Source organism: Petaurus breviceps, unplaced genomic scaffold (genome assembly GCF_028583685.1).
Source record: "Petaurus breviceps papuanus isolate PSGF00001 unplaced genomic scaffold, PetGlider_PUasm1.0 65, whole genome shotgun sequence".
Classification (NCBI taxonomy): Eukaryota; Metazoa; Chordata; class Mammalia; order Diprotodontia; family Petauridae; genus Petaurus; species Petaurus breviceps.
The window spans coordinates 276,249-295,600 of record NW_027186436.1 but is presented as its reverse complement, the minus strand read 5'-3'; the positions used below and the strand labels follow the sequence as shown (position 1 = coordinate 295,600).

General features: G+C 39.0%; 1 protein-coding gene across 1 annotated transcript in view; it reads right to left on the bottom strand.

Annotated features, from left to right (window-relative positions):
* The window catches only part of LOC138173821 (cholesterol 24-hydroxylase-like), a 53,505-nt gene that overhangs the window by 12,320 nt on the left and 21,833 nt on the right, over positions 1-19,352 (bottom strand). The window contains exons 5-11 of the mRNA XM_069103906.1: positions 17,536-17,674; positions 14,944-15,054; positions 13,506-13,662; positions 11,782-11,841; positions 9,442-9,514; positions 6,868-6,952; positions 1,340-1,515 (exon numbers count right to left, since the gene is read on the bottom strand). Of these exons, the coding sequence (XP_068960007.1) occupies positions 1,340-1,515; positions 6,868-6,952; positions 9,442-9,514; positions 11,782-11,841; positions 13,506-13,662; positions 14,944-15,054; positions 17,536-17,674 (801 nt within the window). The remainder of the gene's footprint in view (positions 1-1,339; positions 1,516-6,867; positions 6,953-9,441; positions 9,515-11,781; positions 11,842-13,505; positions 13,663-14,943; positions 15,055-17,535; positions 17,675-19,352) is intronic.

Below are 19,352 nucleotides of genomic sequence, written 5' to 3'. Positions count from 1 at the left end.
TGTTTCCCCGATAATAAGACCTATCCCGAAAATAAGCCCTCCCCTTACTGTGTAAGATTCCTCGAAAATAAGCCCTCCCCCGACAATAAGCCCTATTGAGATTGCTACTGTTGTGAAGGTGATCCCCTGCTCTACACACTACATTACGGTACCCTCTGTATGCACCGTTCCCCCCCCCAGTGAAACGCACGCCGCGCTCCGAGCTGCATCCAATCAGAGCTGCAGCAGTGAGCACATCATCCTGTTCTTCCCCAGTGATTTGCTTATTGAATAAAGGTACATTTTTTTGTTCACATTTACCTGTTTATTAAAATTGCTGTCAATGTTCATTAAAATAAGCCCTCCCCTGAAAATAAGCCCTCTGGTGTTTTTCTGTCCAAAAAAATTAATAAGACAGTGTCTTATTATCGGGGAAACATGGTAGTCATGCTGACTAAAGTTCTTCCTGTTTACATTCATTACTTCAGGTTAAGGTTCAAAGATCAACCAGAACCACCGAATGTCAAAGCTGAAAGGGGCTTTAGAATCGCTGCATGAATGTCAGAACTGGAAAGACTCTTAAGGTCTTTGTGGTTTAGTGGAAAGAGTTCTGGCTCTGGAATCGGAGGACCTGGGTTCAAATCTCTCCCCTGACACATACTACCCATACGACTTTGGACAAGGTGCTTAATCTCCCTTTTCCTCAATCCTAAGGTCTCTTCCAGCTCTAGATCTATGGACCTGGGTCCTAGGCAGGTGGGACAGGCAGGATTGAATACACTGGTCCCTTGAGAGTGAGACAAGGTCACCAAAGGAGTGCTGATAAGTATAGAAGATAGTCACTTTGGTACATGCCACAGAAAGAGTATTAATTTGGAAGTCAATATCCTAGACTTGCATTGTCCTCTACTTAACCTTGAACAGGCTATTTCTCTTCTCTTGGCCTCAGCATCCTTACCTATAAAATGGAAAAAGCTGAACTAGATATTTTCAAAGGTTCCTCCAAGCTCAGATATTCTATGTTCTAGAATTGTAGGGCCCTTTCCCCCTCTGACTGTTCTCTGGAAAGTGCTGTCTACACTAGAAAATGCCTTATAGAGGCAAGGAAGTATCATTTCTAAAAAGAGAAGTGAGAACGCACAGAAAGTCAATCTGACTTTCTCCTTACCACTCCACGTTGACCCTGTTTCACAGCGGTATCTGATATTCACGTTACTTTTTAAAGGTGAGCCTTTGAGAAATGCAGAACCCCAAGGAGACTCCCATTTCTCAAGGAGGCATCAGGACCCAGGACTTAAAAGGGAGGTTCTGACACTTTGGAAGTTTGGTACCTTCTTTCCCTTTCTTTACTACCATGTACCCCTGACCCAAATCTTCTCCATTGCCAAGCTTACTCTGCAGCCAGTTATGAAAAGAAAGACATACAAATAATGAGGTGCATCCTGGAATGAGAATGCCATCAACCACCGTGTCCTTCTCCAGCCACCGTACAGTTCCTACAACAGGAGGATATAGCCTGAGAATTTCTTTGAGAACCTAGAGAAATAACATGAGGTGGGCAATTAGTCCTCTATACAGAAAAAAACACAGACAAGAAGGAACAAACCACGTAATCTGAGTCTCCTTTCTCCCAACTTTCATATCAAACCAGTTGCCAAGTCCTGTCCTTACTACTTTCATAAACTCTTTCTTACTAGCATGCTGGAGTTGAAGTCAGGAAATTCTGTGTTTGAATTGTGACCCAGACACTTACTTACTGTGTGATCTTGGACAAGGCATTTAAGCTCTCTGGGTCTCAGTTTCCCCACTTGTAAAATAAGGAAGTTGACCTTATTGACCTTAAAGTTCCCTTTTAGCTCTAAATATATTGTCCTTTGATCCTCTTCTCCAATGCCACTGGACGTCAATCAGTCTAACCTAATTATCCCCACCTGAACAATTTTAACAATCTCCTAACCTGCTTCCATTCTCTGCCTCTTCCAAATCATCCACCACACACTGCTGGTCTCATCTTCCTTATTCATGAAAACAGTTCCAAACTTGCCCACTGATAGCAAGTCTAAGAGGAAGAAATAAATCATTCTTTTCAGCACATCACATTTGCCTGTGGTATTTTGTTATTGTTGGTATTGTTCAGTAATTTCAGTCATGTCCAATTCTTTGTGACCACGTTTGGGGTTATCTTAGCAGAGATACTGGGGTGGTTTACCATTTCTTTCTCCCGTTCATTTTACAGATGAGAAAACCGAGGTAAACAGGATTAAGTGACTTGCCCAGGGTCATACAGCTAGCAAGTGTCTGCAGCCAGATTTGAACTCAAGGAAATGAGTCTTCCTGACTCTATCCATTGAGTCCCCTACCTGCCCCGTCATGGTATTGCAGCTATCAATTTTTGTGCCATCCCCTTCTACTAGAATATATGTTCTATGAGGATAGGACTCACTCCATGATATCATAGAGTGAAAAGAGGCCTGGCTCAAGTAAGGACACTTGTTTCAAATCTTGGCAAATAAATGACTAGTTCTGTGACTAATTCCATAGGACTGCAGATTTAAAGAAGGGATCTTCAAGCCCATTTAGTTCAAGTTCCTCATTTTACACATAAGGAAGCTGAAGCTTCAAAAGATTAACTGATTTGCCCAAGGTCACCTAAATAATGAATCTTTCCTCCTGCCACCTTCCCCTCTTCCTACGTCCCCTATTACTGTCAAGGGAGCCACAATTTCCCTAGCCATCCAGGCCTGAAACCAAGGTGTCATCCTCAGCTCCTCACTCTCTCTTAACCCACAGATCCAACCAGTTGCCAAGTCTTAGTGATTTGACCTTCAGAACTTCTCTCACACATTGTCCTTTCTCTCCTGATGCTGCCACTGCCCTGGTACAGGCCCTTCTCACCTCACACCTGAACCATTTAAAAAAGTCTTCTAATTGGTTCCTCTGCACCAACTTTCTCCCTCCTCTTGTCTCCCTTCAGCTGTCAAATTAGTCTTCCAAAAGAGCAGGACTGACCGTGTCACCTTCCTATCAAAAAACTTCCATGACTTCCAATTACCTCTGGAATCAAAAATAAAATCCTGTTTGGCTATTAAAGCATTTCACAATCTGGACCTTTTTGCATTTCCAGTCCACTTACAATTTACTTTTCTACATGTACTCTTAAATCCAAGAACACTGGTGGTCATGTTATTTCTTGCACAAAACAGTCTATTTCCTGACTTTGGGCATTTTCACGGGCTGCTCCCTATGCCTGGAATTCTTTCCTTCCTTATCTTCACCTTCTTCCTCTGACTTCTGTCAAATCTCAGTGAAAATCTCACCTTCTACAAAAAGTCTTTGCCCTTAATGCTAATGCCTTGCCTTTGTGATGATATCCAATTCATTCTGTATATATTTTATTTGTACATCTCTCCCCCATTAGACTGTGAGCCCCTTGGAAGTAGAGACTTTCTGCCTTTCTATCCTCAGCACTTAGTAAATAGCAGGTGCTTAATAAATGCTTGTTGACCATATCTGTCATTGTTCTAGCTCTTGGGATTATGCTTGATCATTGCCACTTCTCCTACACTTTTGCCTAACCAACCAACTACATTTTCACTCCACTTAATAGTATTTTATTTTTTCAAATTACATGGAAAGATAGTTTTCAACATTTGCTTTTACAAGATTTTGAGTTCAAATTTTTTCTCTCCCTCCTTCCCTCCTGTCCACCGTTCCCAAGATATCAAGCAATCTGATATAGGCTATACATGCACAATCATGTTAAATATATTTCCACATCACTCATGCTATGAAAGAAGAATCAGAACAAATGGAGAAAATCACAATGAAGAAAAAAACAAAAAAGAGAAAATAGCATGCTTTGATCTGCATCCAGACTCCAAAGTCTTTCTCTAGATGTGGATGGCATTTTCCATCATGAGTCTTTTGGAACTGTCTTAGATTATTATATTGCCGAGAAGAGCCAAGTCTATCAAAGTTGCTTATTGCACAATGTTGCTGTTACTATGTACAGCGTTCTGGTTTTGCTCACTTCATTCAACATTACTTCACTCAAGTCTTTCCAGGATTTTCTGAAATCCACCTCATTATTTCTTATAGAAAATAGTATTCCATTACACTCATATAGCACAACTAGATCAGCCATTCTCCAGCTGATGGGAATCCCCTCAATTTCCAGTTCTTTGCTGCCACAAAAAGAACTGCTATAAATATTTTATACATTTGGTTCCTTTTCCCTTTTTATCATCTCTTTAGGATACAGCTTTAGAAGTGGTATTGCTGGATCAAAGGGTATGCACAGTTTTGTAACAATTTCTAAATTGCTCTCCAGAACAGTTGGATCAGTTCATAATTCCACCAACAACAAAGTATTCCAACTTTCCCACATCTTCTCCAACATTTATCATTTTCCTTTTTTGTCATATTAGCCAATCAGACAGGTGTGAGGTAGTACTTCAGAGTTGTTTTAATGTGCATTTCTCTAATCAATAATGATTTAGAGCATTTTTTCATATGACTATAAATAGCTTTCATTTTTTATCTGAAAACTGCCTGTTCATATTCTTCAATCATTTATCAAAGAACCAATTAATTTTAATCCCTCCCAATGGAACAATATCTTTCCCATGGTCCTTGCTTAGACAGGAATCACATCAACAAGTGAGGATGTTACAACCTTTCTATTCTAAGAGTACAAGGAGGGGGAAGTGTGGCAACAGGAGTCTAGGTTTTCCTTTTCTGTTGAACATCTTGAGATTGACATTACTGCAAAGGTCTATGGGTAGACTAGACATTGCTACCCTAAAGATCTATGAGAAATGTATGTGGCCACTGCAATGGACAGCACCAGATTCACTTGCAGGAATTATTTTATCTATTAAAATTTTAATTGTTCCCCAAATGCTCTAGTCACAACCCATGCACTACGCCTGATTAACTGAACTTTGTATCTATACTTTGCTTATTTCTCAACTTTGTGTGCATTCATTTAGCTTGTCTACTACTTTAATTTGATTTTTGTTTGCTTCTAACTGTATAAGAATGCTTAACCTTAGGGGTGGCGAGGTGTCACAGTGAATAGAGCAGCAGTCCTGGAGTCAGGAGGACCTGAGTTCAAATCTGCACTCAGACACTTAACACTCACATGTGACCTTGGGCAAGTCACTTAACCCCAATTGCCCTACCTTCCCCCCCCAAAAAAAAAGACAAAAAGAAGAATGTTTAACCTTGCACAGTTTTAAGAAGAGATTCTTCATGGCAATTACATTTTCTATCTGTGTTTGAAATGTGTCCTCTCCTACAGCTGTAAGTAATAAAGAAAGTGTTAGCCAAACTAAAATGAAAATTCAGGGAATTTTTAAAGACTTTTTAGATTTTAAAGATCTTAGATTTTAGATTTTAAAGGATTTTAAAGATTATTTAGTCCAACCCTCTCATTCTACAAATGTGGAACCTGGTCTTGTGATGTAGTGTGATCAGTCTACTCTACATGGGTGTAGTCTTAATAGGGTTGGGGAGGCCTAGCCTCAAGAAATCTATCCTACAATTCCATTTCTCACTTGGAAGGTGGAATTTGGAGGGGGTTAAGAATGGATGCAGCAATTCTAGAAAGTAATTTGAGATGATGCCCCAAAGGTTACTAATTATGCAAAACTCAGTGATACCCCAAAGAAAACAAAGAGGAAAATGAGTCAAATGTAAAATATATATATATATATATATACATATATACATACATACATACATACATATATATATAAAACACTTTTTTTGTGCTGGCAAAGAACTGGAAATTGAGTGGGTGCCCATAAACTGGAGAATGGCTGAATAAGTTATAGTATATGAGTGTTATGGAATATTACTGTTCTGTAAGAAATGATGAAAGGGATGGTTTCAGAGAAACCCAAGGAGACTTATATGAATTGATGAACAATGAAGTGATCAGAACAATTTATACAATAAGAACATTGCAATAACACTTTGAAAAACTTATGAACTCTGACTAACACAATGACCAACCACAATTCCAGAGGATTCATTCATGATGAAACATATAACTCACCTAGGTGATGGACTCAGACTGCATATTGAGACATCTATTTTTTGACATGGCCAGTGCAGGATTTTTTTTTTGGCTTGATTATGTGTATTTTCTACAAGGGCTTTTCTTTTTTTCTTTTTCAATGGGGATGAGGCAGAGGAAGGAGGGAGAGAAGGCAGATTTTGATTAATTGAAAAAATTAATAAATATAAAGAGAATGAATACAGCAGACAGGGATGTGGCTGCAATTATTTCTCTGAATCCTGGAACATAACAAGAATATATAGTGGTGGGTTGGGGCAGATAAGGTAGGTAGAAAACTGGGCCCCAGAGGAGGGACATGATGGCTATGGGACCTTTGGGAAGGTCAGTTCAGACCCTTGGAAAGAAAACAGGAATAGTCATGACATGGATAAAAGAGGCCATGATGCAGGGATGTCAGAGGACTGTCAGAGAGAGGAAATAAAGTCCCTAGATTCTGGCTACCTACCTAACTCATCAGTTGTTTCTAACCTGCTAAAGAAATGCAAATGCCCTAAGTACCTTCTAAGTTTCAGCACCAAGGGAGAAAGAAATACACCAGTTATTACTCTGTGTTTAAATGAGGTTCCAGTTGTAATATGGAGAAGGGTTTGCTGAGTTTGGTTATCAGATGTGTAAAGTGCAGGCTCTATGGTTTGTGAATTTCTAGCACACTTAGGAAAGGCAAGAATGCTCTCATCAGCTGAAGTCTCAAATCGAGGCAGAAGTCTTTACATTCCATCTCTAATGCTGAGCCAGAAGCACAAACCCCAAATTCAGAAGCTGTTTTTTTCATCATTGTGAGCAGCATTTGTAGGTTTCCATACCTGTGAGAGGTACTGCAATTTTCCAAGGTCTTGATATTCAATGATTTTTTTGGAACCAATAACTTCATCCACCTCAGCATGAAGCCTATTGGGGAAATCAAAAAGGAAAAATAAGGAACTGTTCTCCAAGGAGAAGCTTTTCCACATTCAATTAGATTCAAATAGTACCAGGGAGGCTATGGATGGGGTTTCCTGTTCAAGATGTGCAGGGCCTGGTGGCCTCTGGGGTCCTCTCCCTCTTGGAGATTCTCTAATTCTGTTCCTCACATGACATGGTACTCAGGACTCTGACTATCCTGCTCGCCCCTCTGCTGAGGACACTCAGATCTTTGTCTTAGAGGGTGATTAAAGGAGCTGGAGCTGTTTAGCTTGAAGGAAAGTAAACATAGCAAAGGAAAGATGGCTCTCCTTGACTAATAAAAGAATTGTCATATGGAAAAACTTCACTTGGGTGATCAATATCATCTTGGACTAGGGTTACTCTGGGCTCTCAAAGGCTTCACGGAACAAGTTCTCACAGTTTCCACCAGTCTGGAAAGGCTGGGACTATCATCCCTATGACAGACTATATTAAATAATAATAGCTAATATTTACATAGGACTCATGCCAGTTTGAGATGTCTATGAGATCTCTAATACATCTCACTTCGACAGATAGTACTGAAAAATAATCTGCCAGGTCTAGACCTGAAAAGGAGGGGAAGAGTAGGCTGAATTGGATTTGGGAAAGCATACACACTTGAATAATTCCTAGTTCCTATTTGACTCCAAAATCCATCTTTTACTTCCAGTGTTCTGCCAGTGATGCTTTATAGCTCAGTCAGGGAAACACTCTAAAGAACCAAAATTGTGGGTAAGCTAAAAGGCAATCACAAGATGTATGGTGGGGGCAAGTGGGCTATAGCACATTACCAAATGATGCATGGGCACAAGAGGTGGGAGATAATATGTCATGTTGGAGAGGTGTTGTAGCGTAAGGAAATGCACCAGTCATTTAGGGAGAGCAAGAGATAATAGAAGACAGTCTGAGTATTGCATTAGTACCCAGAGAATGTTAAATTATCTAGAGAAAGGTCCCTAGCATGCTGACTAGATCCTTTAGGGAGGACAAGAACAAGAAATGCATAGAATAAGAAGTTTTACACATCTTTGCAATCTGTACCATTATAGGGAGGACCCACATTGATGAAGTTATGGAGGTATTAAGGAATGAAAGTATAAGTTATATGGAAGAGGTACTGGACATGTTGTCCTTAGCCACAGGGGGCAGAAGTAGGACCAATGGAGTGGAGGTGAGGGGGGAGAATGGGGAGACTTACAAGGAAGCAGATTTCAACTGCATATATGAAAAAAAACTTCTTAATAATCTGAGCTCTTTAAAAATGGAAAGGGTTGTGATAAGAAGCAGAAATCATAAGATCATAGATTTAGAGCTAAGAGTTCTAAGAAGCCATCTAGTCTAATCCTCTCATTGGAAACTGGGGCCAAGAGAGGTGAAATGTTCAAGTTCATAAAGAGAGTAAGCTTCAGAAAAGCAGGATTTGAACCCAGGTCACAAAAAGGATGGCTTCCTTGTTGCCAATAATTACCTGCCACAACCTTCTCTCCCAAACCCATACCCAATTCCAACCCCCACAAAAAGTTCAAGCTATCTATAACTTTTCCCAATTATTTGGTGGTATCTTCCCTTTGTTCAAAACTGATCCCCCAGTGAGTTCAAAATCATGTGATCTTGTGCATGGACCACTTCTGTGGGCACTTGGTCTATTCCAGCTGCTCTCTCATATTCATTTGTATGGGCCATTTTCACTCTTTCATAAAGAGTTGTTGTTCAGTAGTTGTTTTAGACATACCAGACTCCTCATGAGCCCATTTGGGTTTTCTTGGCAAAGATAGTAGAGTAGTTTGCCATTTCATTCTCCAGATTATTTTACAGGTGAGGAAATTGAGGTACATGGGGTTAAGTGACTTGCCCAGGGTCACACAGCTAGTAAGTGTCTGAGGCTGGATTTGAACTCAGGTCCTCCTGATTCCAGGCCTGGAACTCTATCTTCTATGCCACCAGCTGCCCTCATCAAGAGTTCCTCAGCGGGGCAGCCAGGTAGCACAGTGAGTAAGAGCACCGGCTCCAGTGTTGAGAAGACCTGGAGATCGAATCCCGGGCTCAGACACTTGGCACCCACCCAGAAACACCTGGCCATGTAACCTTGAGCAAATTACTTAACCCCAATTGCTTAGGGGTGGCCAGGTGGCTCAGCGAGTAAGAGCACTGGCTCCAGTGTCGGGATGACCTGGATCAAATCTGGGCTCAGACACTCAACACCACACCCAGAAATAACTGGCCGTGTAACCTTGAGCAAGTTACTTAACCCCGATTTCTTAAAAAAAAAAAAAGGGTTCCTCAGAAACCACTCCACAAATTAGAGGAGTCAGAGAGTCCTATAATTTAGGGAGTCATAAAAACCATGAGTATCATATAACACAGAATCTTTGCCCAGGAAGCCCTAAGCAATAAATTAATATCCTGGGTAGATAATGCTCAAGTGACACCAAACTCAAATTCGAACAACTTACTGTTCTACTATTTTTGGATGTCGTTGTAGTTCCATTAATGCAAGTAAGATCTGATTGGAAGAAGTTTCAGATCCTGCAACAACAAAAACAGTGAAAGTAGAAAGAAATATGTAGGATTAATATCGTGCCTTATGGTTTGCAAAGCACCTTACAAATATTGTTTCATTTGATCTTCACAATAACACTGGGATGTAGGTGCTATTATTATCCCTATTTTACAGATCAGGAAACTGAGTCACAGGTAAGTGACTTGCCCAGGATCACACAGTCAGTAACGGTTTATGCTGGGACTTGATTCAGGACTTCTGGCTTGAGATGTAATACTCTATCCACTGCACCAGGCTGCCCAAGTGTAACATCTTCCATGTATTGTTGAGGCATCAGAGTCACTGACACATACTACTTTTAATCACTATGAGCACAAGGACTAGGTCCAAATTACCTACTAAAGTATCTCCCTCATCCCCAACCACAAAGCAGACATTTAATAAATTCTTGTTGAATGAATGAAATGAATCTTGGAGCTAAACAAATCTTATTGCTGAATTCAAAATATTGCAGCTTGAAGTGTATTTAGATCACAAAACCATAGACTATCACAAGAGGAAAGACCCTTAGAGTCACTGTATCATGGAATGTTGGAGCTAGAATAGTTGTAGCATCGTAGATTCACGGAATGTCCAAGTTGGTAGAGAGCTGAGAGATCAACTCATTGAAAATCCTCTTTTCCCTCTGACTACTGACCTCCCTTGGCTTCTTTTAAACCCCAACTAAAACCTCACCTTCTGCAGCAAGCCTTCCCCAACCCTAATAATTCCTGTGCCTTCCCTCTGTCGACAATTTCCTTTTTATTCTGTACATAGCTTGCTTTGTACAGATTCATTTGCCTTGTTGCCTCCCCCCATTAGACTGTAAGCTCCTTAAGGGCGGGAACTGTCCTTTGTTTCTTTTTGTATCCTTTGCACTCAGCACATAGTAGATACTTAATAAACGTTTATTGATTGCTCGAATTCACAGGGGAAATTGAGACTCGGAGAAGATAAATGACTCACATAAGAACACACAACTAAATCGTAGCTGAGACAAGACTAGGGCCTAGATCTCCTAACAGCTGGTGCACTGCTCATCCATTCAACAAATAATTACTTAATCAGGCTCTGTTGCTGGACTCATCACTTCCCCTTACTTTTCCTCATCTGTAAAATGAGGGACTTAAACTAATCACAAATGCCCTTTCCTGTCTGATATCTTGTCAACCTATGAAAACTATGACCTACAATTTGATGGAGGCATCCTGGTGTTGTAGATGAACACCTCAATCGAAACTGGAGGACCTGAGTTCAGTTTGCTGCCCTATTAGTTATTGGTGGTGCAGTCATGGGCAAGTTATTTAAGCTGAGCCTCAGTTTCCTCATCAGTAAAATGGGAATAATGATACCTACACTATTTACTCCCATAAGTTTATCATGTATATGATAAATGAGATCATGTATATAAAAAATTGTATAAACCATAAAGCACAAGATAACCATGAGATCTCATAACTATATGGTGATTAAAGCGTCATGACCCTAAAAGTTTGTTAAATTATTAATTTGATTCTTAGATAGTATAAATCTCAGCTTCAGCTCTGCCTTTGTTTCAATAATGGAAAATTCCTGATAGGTGGAACCTAACTTAGGAGGGCTCACCTATATTGGAAAAGTAAAATGGAAAGTCAGTCATTGCTCTCATAACCTAATATCCTGACCCATATATAGTAGGCAATATTGGGCTGAATCAGGATACCTGAGTTTGAGTCTCAACCCTGACAATAACTCACTGTGAGGCCTAGGATGAGTCATTTCCCTTCTCTGGTCCATAGTTTCCTCATCTTGCAAATGAGTATTATTGAGAACCACAGTAAAATCATTGTTTGGCCAGATATTGTTGGTGATCAATTTCCCGGTTATAAGCATCATGTGACCAAGTGTAAATCTAGTTATGTTACACTGGGCTAGAAAATTAGATCCTATTTAGCATCTGTTGTTTGTAATTCTTGGTCTAAGATGCCTGTCTGATCCAGCATTCACTGGTCTAGGATTCTAAGGTCCATTCTAACTTTTACATTTTAGGTCTCTACATTCTAAGGCTTTTTTTTTTTAGCATTCACATTCTGTGCAAAAGTGGTATGCAAACTAGAAAACAGAGGTTTACATTAGCCCCTGTCTGAAACTGGCCTTTAGTTACCCAATTCTTATAGAGATAAAGAGAAAAATTCCCTAGAGGGTAAAAGACTAAATTGAGAGACTTTTATTTATTTTTTCAAAAATTGCCCCAAGACAGTAAGGGATTACAAACCAGCAATGAGAAAAGTGACAAAATTATCCACCATAAACTCATCATTTATTCCTTCTTCAGCTGCAAAAGACAAGGGAAAGATAATATGACATTAAGATCATCATTGTTTAAACGAGAAGAGCAATTTCTATAATAATATTATGCAGAAAAACAACTTTAAAAGACTTGTGAACTCTGATTAATGTAACGATCAACCATGATTCCAAAGGACTGAAGCATGCTACCCACCTCCTAACAAACAGACAATGGATTCAAGATGGAGAGTGAAACATGTTTTAGTTCATGGTTAATATAAGAATTTGCTTTGTTTGACTATTCATATTCCTTATGAAGGTCTAATTTTTCTTTTTGGTGTGTTCAATGGAAGGGAGAGAAAAGAAATTATTGTTAATTAAGAAAATAACAAAATTGAATTTTAGCAAAAATCATTGTTGCTTGACATATTCAAATAATTACATATTCATGGTTCATGACACTGCCTCTGTCTAAAACACTCTTTCCCATTTCTCTGCTTACTGACATTCTACTCATCCATCAAAGGCAAGGTCCAATGTCACTTCAATCATGAAGCTTCCTTAAATCCCACTCTGAGTCAGTGAGTTATCATTCTCTCCCTCCTTGGAAATCTGATAGCAATTTGCTCACACCTTTTTTATTCATTTATCTACCTGAAAATTTCAACGATCTGAGATTTCATTGATATGTATAACCACGTCACTAAGGAAGACTGAAATCCCCTATACCTTAGTAAATGGTCTGAGAATTTCTGTGGCTGGAAGATTCATCACCAAACTAGTGAAGAACCTTTCTCTTCCTCCTCTTCCTCTTGAGAGGAAGGAAGGAAGGGAGGAAGATAATCAAAGAAGAATTTGCCTGCAATGGTATTGTAACTAAGCTTACAGAATACAGGGAAATGATTTGCTTATAGGAAGTCCAACACAAAAACCTGTTTCATATCTTCATTGAGAATGGACAGGGTAAGAACAATCAGCTAAAGGTACATGAATTTCAATTATTTGTAGATCATTGAAGAAAAGTGAAGATTTCCTTGCAATGAGTAGAAAAATTCTCTTCTGTTGTCACATATTTTAAAATAAACTCACAGCTTATTATATTATTATATGTACTTGGGGGCTATTGGTTCAACAGGGATAAGTGCAATTCTTTCATGTAATAAAATGAAAAAAGTCATTCCAAGAAAAAAACAAAAATTGAAAGTGACCTAATGGGCCATGGAAAGATACAAGGTCAGTGCAAGTAGGCTGCACTACATTATCAACAATGAACTGCTTATAGAAGGTGGCATAAAAATTTAAAAAACAACAACATTGTCAGGAAAGAAAGGAGGTGAGCTGGTCATATAGAGATAAAAGCTGGGCATCCAGGGTGTTACCTTGGTCCCCATGAAATGGTAAAAGCCCTAGGAGGGGACTTTCATCCCAAAGGGCAGATCTTCTATGGAAGATTTTTGATGGGATGCAGACAATAGTTGTGAATAAGAAAGTTTTGGACAGGTTTGTAATATGTGCCAGTGGAAGACACAGTCCTACGGATAGGTGGATGAATGAATTGAAATACTAAAGTGATAACAATAATGCTGAATTGTAAGCATCATTTCTGCCTCTTTACAAAGCCCATAAAATAAAATTAAGTTGAAGGTCAAATTTTCTTTCTCTTTCTTGGGTACGTAAGTTTGTAAGGAAAATGGAGGTGAATACATCTACCTTCTCCTTTAAGCATCTGCGTGATAACATCTTGGGGGAACTCTTGACCATTCTGGACAGCTTCACGCCTGTACTTGATCCACTCTTTTCCCATCTGACGTAGAAGCCTTACACTTTCTTGGGTCTTGTTTATCAACTTCCGTTTCCTTAGTGAAAACTTAAAAGGGTGTTTATTTTGTTTCATTATTTCAAGGGATATAATTCAACTTAATTCAGAAAATACAGGTTAAGGATTTGCTGTGTACAAAGCCCAAGGCTAGGTCCTGGGGATGAAAAGTATTTAAATATCGAACGGATCCTGTTCTCAAGGAGCTTGTAATCTAATGTGTGTGGCAAAAAGGGGGAAGGTGAATGTAGCAAACAAACACAAATAAGTATGACAAGAAAGAAGAGTAAGAAGATGGTAATTGAGGTTTGGAAAGAATCAGGGGACTTCAATAACTGGAGTAGGGAAGCAGGGGTTCCAGCATGGAAAAAGGGACAAGGAAATTCACAGAGAGAGGCAAGGGCACCATGAGAACGGAGTACAGAAATTAATCCAGTTTGCTTAGACCACATCATATTCACAAAATCTTTGCACTGGAAGAAATCTCAGAGATCAACTAGTCCAACTCACATTTTGTCAGTAACACCTTTGTCAGCATTCTGAACAAGTGGTCAGGAAAATGGAAGCAATATTCAAGGAGGATGGAAAAATAAGATGAAGCTTAATTACAAAAGTTCCAGGATCGGGGGGCAATGGGAGTGGGAGGGGTACTGAGCAAGTAAGGATTCTTAACCGAGTGGAGTGCTTCAGCAATGTGGAGGAGACAAGATAATAGTACATCAAGACAGTGGCTATTGTTTTAAATCACAGATCAGGTAGAAGAAATCCCAAATTTTATAGACTCCAGAATTTTTCTTCCTGGGCTCTGCCTCCTCTAATATACTACAGAGTCTCTTCTACTCTACCCCTTGTTCAATGAATGCATGCCATCACATGGCCCTAGAGCTCGAGTTGTACTATTATTCAATCAATTCCTATCTATAAAGGTGGTGCCTTTAGTCAGATAAAAAGATCTTCCTGCCCTTCTTAAGAAGACTTGTTCATTGAATGCTTATTGCATTCACTCAATAAAAGACTGGTTGACCAACTACTCAGGACAATTTCTCTTGCCTAGAAGACATTGACATGCTAAAGGAGAAATAGACTGGGAACTGGGAGAATGGATCTTAGTACTAGTGCATTCATTTACTCACTGAGCAAATTATTTCTCTTCCATGGATGTCAGTATCTTCTTTTTAAAAATGAGAAACCAGGACTAAATGATATCTAAGGTCATTTCCAGCTCTCTAGTCTATGTTCTATGATTTTAAGGTCCCTCCTACCTTAATATTCTTTGCCTAAAATCAGTGATAACTCTAATAGGATATTCATTCAAGAATCTTAGATATATACCTTTGAAAAGGGATTGTCAGCCAGAGTTATACCCTCGATAATGTTTCTTATTGCAAGAAGAAATGTCTTCTGTTCATCAAACAAAGATTTTAACTCCATCCCAAAAAGTATCTGCAGAGAAAAAGAGACAAAATGTGGTTAATCAAATCACTTTTGGATGGAAAGCTATGAGATCAACTTGAAACAAAGTGCCTTGAAATGAGAATCAAGAGAACCATTTTGTAACCTTGGTTGAGTCACTGACCCTTTGCAGTTCTCAGTTTCTGCATCTGTAAGATGGAGGAGTCGGGCTAGATGATCCAAAAGATTTGTTTTCACTTCTTTCATTGTAAGAATATATAACACTTAATGGATTACCAATAGATTAACTACTGATGAACCTACAGATTCATGACTTTTAGAAGGTCTATAGGGCAATATTAAACTTAATTGCCTTCCCCTTAATGAAGATCCCAGTCTAAGAAAATTAAGTTTAATAATTGCCCTGGATAAGACAAAATCCTGCTATAAGGGACTTACATAAGACAGAATCCTAAAAGGGACCCTTCCTGACTTGACAAAGAGAGATGCCATTCCATTTTACAGACATGTCTCAATCCCATATGCACCCTCCCCAGAATCCAATGTCATAGCCCAGACTTTCATAATGGGGCCATAAGTGCTGGAAGGTGCAACGATGGTGGGTGCACTTCCATCTTCAGAACCTCTAGGCCAAACTCCACAGCCACAGATCAGATGGAATTCCTGATTCTGTGTAGACTCCCAAGCCAACATTCATTCCAATAAATTCTAGACCTTAGAGCAGGGGTGGCGGAACCTGTGGCCTCGAGGCCACATGTGGCACTCTAAATCCTTAGGTATAGCCTTTTGACTGAATCCAAGTTTTATAGAACAAATCCTTTTATTAAGGGTTTTGGTTCCAGAAAATTTTACTGATCTTCATAGCCCCCTGGCTACTGTTCAGAAGACTAAAGGACTAGTTTCTCATGTAAGTTTAACAATGGATTTTTGTCTCCACTGTATAACTTTACCCCAAACAATACAACCTGGCATATGATGACCTCAACCCTATTATGATACTCAGCACACAGTAGAATAGTTTTTATTGTTTCACTACTTTTTCTGTATTAAAAGAAAACACCAGAATTATAATGAACTAACTAGAACACTGTATTTTGCTATCAATTAGCAGATATATAATGAGATCCTATAATTAATAAACAGATCTTTTCAAAATGGTTTGTGATGGGCACAAAAAAAGAGGGAATGTGGAAACATATTAAGCCCCATCTAGGTGGCCCAGTGGATAAAGCACTGGGTTTGGAATCAGGATGACTCATGTTCCTGAATTCAAATCTGGCCTCAGACACTTACTAGCTATGTGACCCTGGGCAAATCACTTAACCCTGTTTGCCTCAGTTACTCATCTGTCAAATGAGATAAAGAAGAAAATGGCAAATCTCTCCAGTATTTTTGCCAAGAAAACCCCAAAATGGGGTCATGGAGAGTTGGACACAACTGAAAAAAAAACTGAACAAATTTCCTCTTTTGGCTACATATACAAAATAACATTAGGACAATACTTTAGTCTCAGGTTCTTGTTCTAATCTGAATGAGAAACCCTTACTGGTCTTTCTTTAACTATCAATTATAAAACAATACACTGAAATCTTTTTTTACATCATTCATATCAAAGGCCTAACCAGTCTGTGAACAGAGAGGCCTGGTCAGCCCAGAAAGGACTCCTTACTGAGTTGATTAGGGTAATCATTATAGTAAGAGAAAAAAGAACTCATTCATTAATCCAATTAACAAAAATGTCTCTTCAATTTATCTTTAACCAGGCAGAAAAGAAAATCCTTAGAGAAGAGTTATCCCTGTTTTCTACCAAGGATTCCTTAAACAGTCTGGGGGGGCTCTATGGACAACTTCTCGGAATAATGTTTTTAAATACAGAAAATAAAATAAATAGAACTACAAAAGAAATCAATTATACTGCAATACAATTAGCAAAATATTCAGAAAACAAGTTAAGGTACCTCAGGTTAAAAACTCCTCTCTTAGAGAGAATGGTCAAAGATGAATTAAATGGTTTAGGAAAATGAATCTCCACTATCCATGGACATGTTCTGTTTGATGAAGACTGTTTACTGAGCTCTCACTTGAACTCTGTAATCATGTTTTCTCATATTGTGGAATTTAGTCTTTGTGTGAGGATACTAAAAATTGTAGCTTGAAAATGCTTCAGGTGAGAGAGAAAAAGAGGGAGATTATCAAAGGCAAAATGAATTTGTATTCCCCCTAAGTAGAGTTACTTAGAATTAGAATAATTTAATTAAAATATATTTATCTCTGAAAGGCTTGAGTTTAGAACATAAAGAACTGAATCTTTTCTTGTACATTATTTTGCTATTAAAATAGTAGAATGATCAAAAATGAATTTTATAAAGAAATTTGTAGGATTCTGACTGTAATGGAAAGGAGAAATCAGTTCACCTTGGCCAAAATACAAAAGCCAAAAGGAAAAAATTAGGTAAATTCCTTTTTCATTCTCTGCTCATTGACATGATGATAGAAAAGTCCCTTAGTTACCTTAGCAGATATGGCATAAACAGTTGAGTATATAATATCTTCCATGCATACTTCGGTTTTCCCATCAGCCTTGGCTTCCAGTATTTCCATCATTTGTTTCACTTTTTCATTGATAGCTCCCATCGAGTTCGTCAAGTAACTATGAGAATAAGCATAATTATGCTATATGATAACAATAACCTAATGACATTTGCCAACTAGACAAATCATCATGGAATGATAGAGAGCTAGTATGAAGAAGAGGAGGAGGGGGGGGAGGATAAGAAGGAAAAGAAGAGGGAGGAGAAAGAAGAGAAAGGGAAGGAGGGTTGGAGGAAGAAGGGAAGGGGAGGGGAGAAGAGAGGACAAACAGCAGTTCATAATTCAAAAAGCAATTTATAACTCAAATAAAACCCAGAGTGTCAGACTTTGAGAGGAACTTTAGAATTAGAGAACTACACAATATCAAAATTGGAAACACGAGACAGACCCAAGATGGTGAAGTACAGACAGCACCTTAAACTGAACTCTTCCAACAACCCTCCAAACAACTTTAAAATAATGCCTCAAACTGAATTCGGGAGTGGCAGGATCAACAAAAGATCGGGGTAAGACGTTTTCCAGCTTAAGACAACTTAAGCGGTCAGCAGGAGAGGTCTGCGACACCAGGTAGTGACTGACCAGATTGCAGCTCAGGCCACACTAGCAGCAGGACATAGACACAGCTGCAACAGTAGCAGCAATAGCAGCTTCAGGAGCTGTCAGCCCACAGACAGTAATTGTTACCCCCTCCAAAAAGCAAAAAAAAAAAAAAATTAAAAGGGAAAACAGAAAACAAGGGGATTTTATAGCAAGTTTCTTTGATATCGGTCTCATTTCTCAAATATATAGGGAACTGGTCAGAAAGAGATTACAGGGAACTCTCTGCTGGCACTGGGTGCAGGACCCTGATTGCATTGCCCATATGGGGCAGGGCTGGGTTGCGGTTCCGGGGTAAAAAGGAGCACTAGCATTTGCATCTGCCAGGAAGCAGGGGCCTTGGTCACAGTTCCAAGGCAGAGAAAAGTGCTTAAGGCTGCTCACAAGGGAGTGAGAGTCCTGGAATCTGTTCCAACACAGAGAGGAGCAAAGGGGAACAAGGTCCCTTCCTGGGTAAAGACCAGAGTACAGGCCAGGAGAACAGTAACCACACCTCTCCTTGGATCACACCACCTTCGAAGCACTGAAAACTTACTAATCCTCAGAACTAGCTCTAAAAACAGTAGCGAAAAAAAAAAGATTATTTTAAAGTTAGAAAAAAATAATAAGAAAATTCATCAGGAAGAATAGAATGTCCAAAAATATCAAGAGAATCAAAGGGAAGAAAGGTGGCCTAGTAGTACCAGATCTCAAGCAATATTATAAAGAGGAATCATCAATAAAATCTGGTTAAGAAATAGGGTAGTAGATTAGTGGAATAGATTAGGTATACAATACACAGTAGTAAATGATCATGGTCATCTAGTGTTTGATAAACCCAAGGATCCAAGCTTTGGGGGCAAGAACACACTATTTGACAAACTGCTGGGAAAACTAGAGAGCAGTTTGGCAGGGACTGGGTATAGATCAACATTCACACTGCATACTGAAATAAAGACAAAATGGGTACATGATTTGGGCATAAAGGGTGATGTTATAAGCAAATTATGGGAGCATGGAAAATTTACCTGTCAGATCTAGGACTAAGGGAAGAATTTATGACCAAACAATAGAGAGTATCATGTGACATAAAATGGATAATTTTGATTACATTAAATTAAAAAGAGTTTGTGCAAACAAAACCAGTACATCCAAGATTG